This window comes from Cryptotermes secundus, unplaced genomic scaffold, assembly GCF_002891405.2.
Source record: "Cryptotermes secundus unplaced genomic scaffold, Csec_1.0 scaffold136, whole genome shotgun sequence".
NCBI lineage: Eukaryota > Metazoa > Arthropoda > Insecta > Blattodea > Kalotermitidae > Cryptotermes > Cryptotermes secundus.
Genome location: NW_019718618.1, coordinates 1,649,346 through 1,661,664, shown reverse-complemented (window position 1 = coordinate 1,661,664; position 12,319 = coordinate 1,649,346). Strand labels below are relative to the sequence as shown.

The following is a 12,319-nucleotide window of genomic DNA, read 5'->3' as shown; positions in this document are numbered from 1 at the left end:
TCAATCCAATCCATATCATTCCATCCTATCTCTCTAAGATCCATTGCAATATTGCCCACCCAACTATGCCTTGGTCTTCCCAGTGGTCTCTTTTCTTCTGGCATTCCCACCAATATCCTATAGGCATTCCTCCTTTCCCCCATTCGTGCTACATGTCCTGCCCATCTCATCCTCCTTGACTTGGTCATTTAATTATACTTGAAGAAGCATACAAGATATGAAGCTCCTCATTTTACCTAAATGTATATGACATAAACCAAAATTTCTCACACATCAAGTGCCTGGAATTCTATTCTGTAACTGAGATTGTAACATAATTTAGCCAAGTGAATCATAATACAGACAATATTAATATTATCACAATTTCATATTAAAATGGAAGACTGGCTGAAGGGCTCACAATCTGTGACTGCTGCAAAATGAGATTTGCCAAACACATAAAATAAATATTGTGTTGTAGCATCCTGTTGCACTTTCACTTAGTGTTCATTAATTTTCTTACAGTCTCATGTGCAACATTATGTTCTATAAAATTTATTAAAATTTATTTACTTTAAAAAATTTAAAGGTTCATCACTGCATGTTTCGATCAATGTGGTCATCATTTGGCGAGAAAACTACTGTCTTCTACTGTTGCTTATGTTGTTAATGTTATGTTAAGTCCTCTTGATGTGCATATGTGTTTGGGTTGGTGGGTTGTGTTATCTCTTGTTGTGTGCTGTGCTGTGCTGTGCGTCTTATTTTCGAATGCTTTCGAATGTTTTCAAACATGACAAAATTTGAAGAATAAGGAACCAAGCACTCAAAAACAAGATATGCAGCACAACAAACAATGTGAAAGAACACAATCCTCCAACCCAAACACATATGCACATTGAGAACACGTGTATATTAACAATATAAGTAACAAGAGAAGCTAGCAGTTTCCTTGCCCAATAATTTTTAACACCTGATGACGACCACATTGGTTGAAACATGCAGTGATGGACTTCTAAACTTTTATTTTATAGAACATAGTGCTGCACGTGACTCTGTAAAAAATCTATTTGACCACATAATATAGAATCAAATTTAAGCTCACAACTCAGAAACAAAAGAAATATAAGTTTATTTAATTGTGGAGCTAGAATACTGTGACCCAAATAATAATATATTCAAACATTTATCAGTTTCTTATGGGGGACATTAAAATGTAATCTTAGATTTACAATTTTTGCTATGATAAATATCAACATTATAGTTTTCTGGAATGTGACATGTAGTTTGATGGATAGAGACCAATGTTTCGGCTATGATGTCTATCTAGCCTGAGTTGCTAACAGCATTATTGAATATACTAAAAACAAACAGTGCTGTTGTAGAAGTCTTTGGATCCAATTTAAATTTTTACTCCCTGTTCTTTTTAATTGCATCAGGAAACTTTCAATTTCTCGGTTTAAGTGTCATACCTCCTTGAAAGCTTTAGCTGCTTTTATACTGTGATGGAAGGCAACCATATACTGGGCAAAGTATGGGTGATTCTGGTTGTGTAACATGAAAGGAATCGAATTGTAAATGGGTTGGTATAGCATTAATGATCTTGTCTGGATTCTCAGGCACTTAGTTCGAATCTCAGCTGGGACAGCAACTATCCTATCTGATATCTTCCACAATAGTATTTTTTTCTTAATAACAAGTGCTGCCTTTAAACATTTATTAAAGTATTGATTTGTTTCAGAGTTCCTCATAATGTATCACAAACTTCTGTCATGTAGATAAAAATTTTGTGCCCTTCAGCCAACCATAAGAAGCTATCCTTGAGTCTGCAAAATAACAGTCTTTTAATTACGTTCACAGATTACACATTTTATCCATGATGTTAACTGAACACTACTGGAATAAGAATATGATTCTTATTGGCTAAATTAATTGGCAAAGCTTTCAACGAATGTATACTCCAATTCCGAATTACACACTTCAGCATTGGTTTTTCATATCCTTTCGTGTCAAAGTGTTATACACAGTACATTCTATTCCTCTGACATAACTACACTATTTCCCTGTTTTAAAAATACAAAGTCCAGAAAACCACTAGCTAGGCATGGAATAATTACCTGTAAGTGTTGGGAAATACAAGTGCAATATTGAAATATGAGACAGGATAAAAATTCTGCTGGCTTCATGAGAGCTGTTTAATGATCCAAGTGGCTGTAGAAGCAAATAACTTAGCAATCCACATAGCAGAGAACAACACTGGCCCAGGATCTTCACCTGCAGTACTACCAGATCATTGTGGACTGCTGCTATCTTATGCGCTAGACTTCATCTTCCACTGCTCGGATAGGTATCTGCTGCTTCTGCGCTACAGCATTCAGCACATGTACAAGCTGGTCTAGTTTCTTGTCCATTATGGACAACTGAAAAGAAGACACAGCCAGGTTAACATACTGGCTGCCACTGCCCCCATTCCCCCACTCTGGTAATTTTATCTTCTGGGCCCATAATTTCTTCATGAGAACTAGATTCTTAATGTACTGTATTTGAAAGAGGAATGGATAAAATTAAGTGAAATACAAAATATAATTGTTGTATTTTTAGACTTTTTAAAGCTTTAACAAGTTGCATTTAAATTTCTCTGCATTTCAATGTCTATAGGAAAAACATACATTCATGTACACAATGGCAACAACCTGTCACTTGACAGGATTGGCACTAGAATGTGAAATTATTAGCAGTGAATATGTTAATCTCTTTCTTATTTATTGTTTATTTCATGGCACTTAATTCAATTCAATTCTTTATTATTAATGTGCCGAGTCAAATGATGGTATTAATAAACAATGAGTTAGAGAAGATATGAAAGGAAGAGTTTATGGTCTAATTTAAGGCACTATCCCAGCATTTGGCAGGACTGAAGGGACTACAAAAATCTACAACAAACCTCAGTCAAGATATGCAGTCTCTGAGATCAGAGTCATTAAACAAGCAACACTTGTGTGTAACATGCAATTAAGATTTGCTCACCTGTTGCTCGACTCGATACAACCGGGCTCCAATTGTCATAGGCTTTACATTCCCAGCTCGATCAATACCTGCCAAATAGCTACCTGGTTTTCCCAGCGTTTGGTCCAATCGTCTCTGGAGCTCCTGTAGGAATACAATATATAGTACATGGGCTGTCAGGCAGAATAACATATGCATATAGGGGGCTGTCATTTGGCCACAGCAACAGAAGGGGGTTCTCCTCTGTGTACCAGAGAGATAAACTAGTAGTTCCATTGCCATATTTAAACTCTGTTCCTCTAACATCTGACTTCATTACCACTGTATCACAATCCAGCTATGCAGAACTGATGGTTACCACCAGGACATTTCCAAGGAGGACATCCAGAAAAATTTCTTACGCTCTTACATTAAAGCTATTTAACTCTTGCACTGATTGCTCTAATCAGGATGAAAGAATATTTTCTGCAGAAACATTTTTAATTTTTGGGTTGCTATATTTGATAAATGTCATTTTCTTTAATTACAGTTTTTTACCTCAAGAGATCTTGAGGGAGGTAGGAGACAAGGTCTCCACTTCCTGAATACAAGTTGGCAGCATTACTGCTAGACTAACTTGACTGGCAATTATTCTGTTGGTTTTTCAGCTAACCATCTAAATTACTATATGCAGGATTTCTGCAATGATCAGCTGAAGTGTTTCTTCGATATTCATCTAAACATGATCAGCATCTTCCATTCCACCCTTACATCTTGTGAAGCAATAACTGTAATGTTAGAGAGAGAGCTGGTGGTCCCGGATAGTCTACATTATTCTTGCATGAAACAAAGTCTCTTAAAAGCAGAGAAACTTAAAAATGTATTATACACCGAACACATATCATTTTATTAGAGGAATGTCTTGAACTCACCTTTATCCTGACCATCATATTCAGATGGCCTTGACTGTACTGTTCAATAACGTCTCGTACATCATAAGGTTTACGTGCTTGCTGGAACTTTCGACGTGCAACAAAGTATTTTATCTTCCGTATCGCTCGGATTGCATTTCGGTGCGCTTCTGTCAGCCTGCGCCAAATTAAACAGCTAGCAATTGTAACAAGGAAAAGACATATATAGTTTCAAGGAAGCAGTGTTTGAAATAGAACTATAATTTTTAAATGAGAGCATTTAAAATAATTTGCCACGTCTGCCTAATGATAATAGGTTCAAAGAACATAATTAGTCAGAATTCCTTAAAAAGAAGAAACTGTGGTTAACATCCCTAGATCTTTAACAATAAAAGGTAAAGCTATCCCTGTAATAGGCCGTGGAGGCGCACAGAGTTGTGGGACGTTGAGGCTGCCACATTTTCTCTAGACAATCGGCTCACAGATGGTGGTGAGGTTGTCAGCATTGTGCACCATCCTCCCCTCACACCCCGGAAGATTTGTGGTACTCATTTCTGTTAGAGGTTGAGTTGACCCAAGGGCCACAGTGTGGCTGGAAAGATTAGGTCAACTGAGAAATCCAATGACCTTATCGGGAATTGAACCCATGACCTTCCAGCTTGCAGCATACCGCCAACATGTGCCCCTTTTAACACTAAGGGAAACTATTTAATAAGTAAGCAGATATTCATATCTACATCAAACACTGCATCAGATAAACATCACAGAAAATTATAAAGGAGAAGAAGACAAAATTTTAAGTTACCACACAGAAAGATATTTACACGTAATTAATAAAGAAACTGCAGAGTAAATGACTCTTCTTGCTCTGAGTGTAGTCATCTTATCAGTCATCAGTTTGTCCAAATGGTTCCAGTACTTACGATGTGACTCTTTGAGGTTCTTCTATATCGATGTCAATTTCGTCAGATGCTGCTTCAGTGACGCTACTTGTTTGGCTAGTAAACAATGACCCACGGCCTTCTCTTCTTACACGATTTGGTGTCCCTGTAATACAAGACAATAACAACTACCATTCTCACCGCAACAAAAACTGAGAATATTGCGTTCTGGCATGTGAAGCCACTAAACTCTCCAGTATCTCACACTTATGGGGAATAGTATGTGCTGGTTACATGAATCTGCTGGTTGTATGAGAGAACACTTCCAGAAAACCAACATAGAGTTAAAAAATATATTTACGCTTTTATTTATTGTGTGGGAATCATCCTCAGAAAAACAGCAGATGAGTGAATGAAAGATTTAGTATATGTACTATAATGTAATGCAATGACAAGTTCAACTGGCCACCACTGTAGTGGCACTTGTGAGAGGGAAGACAACAGATAGTGCTGCTCATGATGGTAGTGAGAATATCGCATGCCCAGTGAATATATGTGTATCACAAATTTGTTTTTGAATAACTTCATAAAAATGACAAACTTTCTTTGAAAGTTTACACAGTTCGATGAGAATTGTGGATTCTTCGATACTGCACAACTGTGAATTTACTGTTGTTTTGTAGAAATGTACCAATATTTTGGAGGAGTATGCTCTGTCCATCTTCACACTTCTAACCTGAATGAATATGCAGCAGGTTGTTCAAAAACGTTGGTACCTACCTACAACTGCATGGCGTCACATCACAGAAGATGATATTGTTACTAATAACTGACATTTTATGTTTCCTAATCGATTAGTTAATAATCACAATGGATACAAAATAATGTATGATACTGAACAAGAAACTATTATATTTAAATAATTTTAACTTATGGTTGTGTAACTCTCCTATGAAGGCTGTTATGGCAGTGATAATAAAAGTTACTGCTGTGTAAAATGTGATGTGAACTCTGGTCAAGGTAACCATCACGACAAGGACCGTAACAGATCCAGCAACATCAGAGGAAGCAGAAGAACAGTGAGACCTTCAAAAAGTGAAAAGTGCAATCACTATAATAAAATTGAACTTTAATTCATGAACTTTTTAACCAATAATATAATTAAACCAATTAAAGTGAACTTGACGCAGTGATGAGAGTAAGTAGGAAGTGACTGAATAACAAGTGAAAGTGAAAGCATAACTCGTGATCTGAATCGAAATTTGATTCACAAATTTTGAATTTTAAATTTTAAATTAAAATTTTAACTTTTGACATTTAGAATAATATTTTAACTTGTGTTTTGTGAGAGGAGCTTGATATATTATTGAGTGTGGGCCTGAATAAGATATAGGATTGAATAAGTGAAAAGACGAATGTGATTGCGTGTAATTATACAGCTGTGTTCGTACACCTGAGGATGACCTCTTGAGGTCGAAACATGTAGTGTAATAATAATAAAAATATGTTGTGTGGTCGGTAAAATTGACTCTAATATTGATTAAATACACAACAGGATGCAAGAAACAATTAAAGGTATATACTAATGTTTCAGAAAAGCTTGCTCCCCCATCTTCAGGGTAGAAGATAAGGGTCAGCAGGTTCCTCTGACGTGTTAGTACCTACCTACCTACCTACCTACTGAAGTGCAGGATGTCGCACTCCAGAAGACAGTAATCTTGATGATAACTCCTTTTTACACTTAACTGTCTTTGTACTGATTGAAGTTGAGCCGTTCTAAGCTTTAGCTCGCTCACGTATGATGTCATCATGTTTCCCGTGACGGATTCCATCCCCACTATGCAGTATCCTGACGTCAGTCACGTGGTCCCATGTACCCTCTCGTGAAGGGGAGACTTGTACAGTGCAGTCGTGTAGACCAAGTTGACTTGGAAGGTCGGTTACTAGCCAGCAGGTTTGTTGTGGAAAATATTGGTTTCGGCTGGGGCTGTTCTAAATTCCTTTTGGTGCTATCTGGCTGGCCGGTAAAGACTGCCCGCGGTCACAAGCCGTTGCTTGAACGCTTGCGACGCGCGTTATTAGATTTGGTTTGTTATCTTTTTTTCAGAATTTAGACTTGCGTTTGTATGGCCGGAGTGCTTAATGTCCTGATATCTCTAGTGTCGACACAAGTGGTGCCGACGGGAAATTGTTTTTTTTCTAAATGAGCTTGTATTAGTTTCTTGGTCAAATGTGTCGTTTGTTATTTATGTACTGTTATATATTTTTTATTAAAATTGTATTTGTTTTTATCTAAGCCAACGAACTGAGTGTAGCTTCCTCCTCCTAGCTTGGATACCCCATCTCCATCTAGGGGAGCGTGGGAACCAACAATAGGGCCAGTAACGACTGCACTGTGCCCTTCCTCTTCGTAATAATAATAATAATAATAATATAAGAGTACTCAGTGGAGAGGAAGACGAAGGGCGCGGTGCAAAGTAGTTATGTGAACAGTGCACCAATATGTCCTGGGCAACTGAAGTTGCTGCACAAGCAGGTAATTTAACTACCCCCCCCCCCCAAATAAGTGTATGATGCATTTCTTCTACATTAACCTCATCTCCCATGCACTGCAGAACTGTTCCACAATATTCACCAGATCAGAAGATTCCAGCAGGCCTACCGCCACATTTTTTAAAACATAAATTTCATAATCGCCAAGTTTAAATTCAGCTACCAGCTCAGGCAGTAGCAGGAGATTTCAATCCATCTGATAAAGGTTAAATATATTGTGACATGTTGCAGCTTGAAGGTTGCTCTTCTAGTGGTTTTAATGTGTTATGTGTTGAAGTGTGAAAGTTACCGTTCGTGTAATTTTAAGCATATATGTTACAGTGTGAAGGTTTCTTGTCTTGTATTTCTCAATCTATTACGTGTTGTAGTGTAGAAGTTAACCTTCTTCTTGTAGTCATGTCATCCACTATATGATCCGTGGCAAACATTTGGACCCTATTCCTTTTCATGACTTACCTGCTTGTTCACTGATGCGAGTAACGTAAGGTTGGGAAACACTGCACTATATGATCCGTGGCAAACATTTGGACCCTATTCCTTTTCACGACTTACCTGCTTGTTCACTGATGCGAGTAACGTTTTAGCCAACAAATAAACTGTACCTCCTTTAGGCTCCTCAATATAGAACACGACATCTCCTTCACTTTCCCGTCGGTTTGAATTACTACTCCCTTCCAATGCATTGCTAGGCACTTCCATTCGGTTTTTTGATTTCCGTCTCTTCAAAACACTCGCCTTCTTTGCAACCTGGATAATGAGAGACTGTTGGACCAATCAGAGTTTAGCTAGCTTCAACACCCAGCATTCGACACAGCAAACTAATATTCACAAGGCAACAGAATCTGTTAAGAGAGCAAACCACAAGCAGCAGCAGCCAGATTGAAACCATATTCAGCAGTTGTGCTCAAAATGGTTGCAAAAGATACAGTTATATGCAGCAGCCATATGCTGAAAACAGTTGCAAACCATGTACCTACATACATCAAGTAGATGCAGTCTGCATTAAACAGACATATGTTGAAACAGTTGCAAACCACATTCAGCAGCTGTGCTGAAAAAGGTTGCAAATCCCACAGCTACATGCAGCAGGCATATGCAAACCATATTCAGCAGGTGTGTTGAAAATGGTTGCAAACTACAGAGCTATATGCAGCAAATACAAGTAGTTTCAAGCCATACTGAACAGATGTACAAATGGAACATAACATGCACCTGGAAAAATCTGAGATGTGTTTCAAAATATCATAATTAAAGTAATACAGATGTTTCCAAATAGTCTGCATATAATAAAAAATGTATAATATTTGGGTGGCATACATTAGGAGCCAAAATATGGCAATGACAATAAATTTATAAGCAGTTCTCTTACTTTATAACAACACTTCTGGTGATATTAAACCTTTGATGGCTTCTAAAAGGGTTCTAAAAAGACATTCTGGGCTATTTATTTGACTTGGACTCATTTTTGTTCAAATACTCTCCCCCAAAATCCTGTCTTCATATACCCTCAATTGTATTCTCCTGTCAGGATGAGAGATCAAATTTCACACCTGTACAAAAACAATACACAAAATTCAGTTTTGTATATTGTAATAAAAGGTTCTGAACTGAATGGTGGCAAGAAATCCAAAAAATTAATTCCCTTCATATTGTACGGTGGTAAAGAATGGTGGAACTGAACCTCTACTCCCCCATATGTCTTCATGGCATAGAGAAGGGGCAAGTTTATCTTTATCTTTTTATGTTGGAAATTCATATACTGGATGAAGTAAACAGAGTTGGAGGCAAACTTTAAGATGTAATATACGAGGGTCAGTCAAAAAGTTCCCGGAATGGTGGTATAGCACTCTAATGGTAGGGTATCTGGCAACGCTTACCAAATCACCTTCAAAATAGGGCCCTTGCACGCGCACACACTTGCTCCATCGATCCTGCCACTGTTGAAACCAGTGGTGGAAGGTTTCTTTTATAATCTTCCGGAACTCAGCTGTCGCATTTGATTTGATGTTCTCCATAGTTGCGAAACGTGTCCCCTTGAGGCCCATTTTCATAGTAGGGAACAGCCAAAAGTCACTCGGAGCGATATCCGGAGAGTATTGTGGTTGGGTGATGACAGGAATGCTTTTCTCGGCGAGGAATTGCTGCACAACAAGCGATGTGTGGCTCGGTGTGTTACTGTGATGTAGAAACCACTATGCCTGCCACTGGTCACGCCGCTTCCTCTGAACCACATTGTGCAACCTCTGCAAAACTTGCACATAGAAATGTACAGTAACAGTACCAACTTCTTGCTCCAACTCTGCGATGGTCATTCTTTGATCACATCGAATCAGTTGTCACACTTTTCCAATCATTTCTTCGGTTCTGGATATCGAAGGTCTCCCGCTGCGCTGGTCATCCTCTAACATCTCCTGCCCATTCTTAAGCTAGGAAAAACAGTTGTAAACTGCGGATTTCTTTGGTGCAGTATCTCCGTAAACTTGCTGCAGGGCTGACAGCGTCTCTGAAGCAGATTTTCCCAATTTGCACAAGAACTTGATGTTTGCAAGCCGTTCGAACTGCGATATTGCACCAAATGACCAACATTCATATCTAATTCATACAGAACAGTAACGACACTGCACACTGAAACCTGTCCAGACCTGTTGCGCCTGCGAGCAGACATGCTGAGCTTCCCACCACAATAGTGTGTGCGCTATCTTATCGCTCGTTCTCCATCTGCAGGGGAATTCTGGGAGCTTTTTGACTGCCCTACATATACAGTCACATTATAGGATTTATGAAAACAAGAGATTTATCCACATATTTATATCAGTTTCACAAGGAGGATCAATGTCCTATCCACAGGCACTGTAGAAGCTGCTGCTTGTGCCCTCTGAATCATGAGGGCAGTTTCCTTGACCAAGCTCAGCATTTTGACACCACCACCATTTTGTTGCCTACTCTTTCTCCACCCTGTTCACTGTTCATTCAGTGTGCTTTCTGGTTTCATGTAAAACAAAAGTTACCTGCACTCACACTTTCCTACATGCACATGCCACGTTCCACTTTGTATGATGAAGATATTTAGAGCCATTTTCAGCAATATGAGCTGAATCCCATGGATTATTTGCTGCATACTGCAGTTAGTGGCAAGACAAACTAAAAAGCTGCATACTGCAACCATAACAAGGAACACAGAATGCAAAGCCACAACTGAATCATCTTTCCTACCACCTATTTTTATTTAAATCTTATTATGGTACCTCTAATTGTTATTACTGATATCATAACAATGATATCTGCATGTTCTGGCACAGAGAATATTAAAGTTACTGTCTTCATGGATGCTAGATAGCAACGTTTGGCAGAGTGGTACTAACTTTTGAAGGAACTGCTGCTTCCAGACTGCAACTGCTGTTATACAGTGTAGGTTTTGACCATTTGCATCGCATTGTACCTATTATTTCACTGAATAAATTTACACAACTTTTTAGATCTTAGACAAGTGCAAGGAGCCAAAGATGCTGTCAAGCCTCTAACAAACACATTCACTCAATTGCTCACTCTGTTTCGATGAAATGCTGCCAATGATCTAAGCATAATATTCCAGAAGACAGTAACCTGCTGTTTGTCTACCACCTTCAGATATAGTTTGCATTCACCTATCAAGCATCTGCCCACCTAGGGAAGGACCATAGGAACGGGCACCCACTGAGCAAATTCTGTTTCTGTGATGACAGGGTGATAACAAGGGTGCTTGTCATGAGAGGGGAACCTCAGAACCTCAAACCAGTGAGTGGGATGGAGCCCAGAATCCTTCAAATCCCCGAAGCTTTTGGTGGAGGTGAAAGTTTCAGCCTATTATTGCAGAAATTTTGGGGAGGGGGGGACACATCTGACTAGGGATTGAATTCAGAACCCTCTGAATGAGAGTCCAATGTCTCTCCCTGAGGCCACTAAAACAAGGGAAACACTAATCTGCCACTTACTGCATCCACCTTCATAACAGGTAAAGCCCTAATGCAATTCACACTCATGAACAGCAGCTGTACACTACACTAGTTACACACCACATTGAGCACTGAACAGATTTTCATAAAACCACTTCCAAGCTCTTGCACACTTATGTTTAAATACAGGATGATTCAGATGGAATACATTAAACTTCATGATATATTAATCTTGTTATTTCGAGCAAAAGAAAATCATATTAACATCGGTCCAATTGAGAATGTATAAGGAGCCATGGCAGTACTGAAGTAAGGTAGGGATGTACAAGAAACGAGGAGTTTTAATTAAAATATTCACAATAACTTCACTGCAAAATTTAAAAGTGTTATATAATAATGGCACATGCTGCAAACATTGTTCGAAGGGTCCATCTGTTGCCTGATGCACACTTGAAGACAGTATTCACAGTAACAACACACTCATATGTACAGCAAGTGACAGGTGGACGCTTCAAAAGTTTTTGTAACATGTGAACATTAAACATTACATAACATTAAATAAACACTGTTTCACTTTTATAATGACATTATTGTGAAATTTTCAATTAAAAACAATTATATCTGGTGTATCTTCATTTTAAGCTTTCTGAAATGGAACCATGTTAATATGAATTATTTCATATAAAGTCACCTGAGTGATGTACCCACAAAGATTAGAAGACTGAATCATCCTGTATATTAAGCTACATGAAACCAATCAATGTCAAGTAAGCTATATTCACTTGCAAATCATATCAAGTTTCTACGTTGCTTCACATATTACTTGATAATCATTCCCAGAAAAAAAATATTGTATGACATATTTATAGCCCTCACTAACTGGTACCATGCTGATCTCCATTAAAACAACACCAAAGGCATTCGAATATCCATCAATGCAATTTTTTCTTACCTATAATTCACCAACATTACATAATCACATCAAATGTCACGGTTGTTTGTTAGCGTTCCTGCTTCATGTTTATGAGGTCCTGGGTTGAAATCTCAACCTGAACATATGCTATCCTGGCTTAGGTTTTTC

General features: G+C 38.3%; 1 protein-coding gene across 5 annotated transcripts in view; it reads right to left on the bottom strand.

Moving 5' to 3' along the window:
* Positions 1 to 976: 976 nt before the first annotated feature.
* Positions 977 to 12,319, bottom strand: part of LOC111861752 (potassium voltage-gated channel subfamily KQT member 1) — a 194,538-nt gene continuing 183,195 nt past the window's right edge. For 3 of the 5 annotated variants that reach the window (XM_023846594.2, XM_033750501.1, XM_023846586.2), the window contains 5 exons: positions 7,909 to 8,068; positions 4,796 to 4,919; positions 3,894 to 4,068; positions 3,004 to 3,126; positions 977 to 2,396 (listed from right to left, as the gene is read on the bottom strand). In XM_023846594.2, coding sequence (XP_023702362.1) covers positions 2,295 to 2,396; positions 3,004 to 3,126; positions 3,894 to 4,068; positions 4,796 to 4,919; positions 7,909 to 8,068 — 684 coding nt within the window. In that variant the 3' untranslated portion in view covers positions 977 to 2,294. The remainder of the gene's footprint in view (positions 2,397 to 3,003; positions 3,127 to 3,893; positions 4,069 to 4,795; positions 4,920 to 7,908; positions 8,069 to 12,319) is intronic. The other 2 variants (XM_023846610.2, XM_023846602.2) reach the window with 2 other exon arrangements.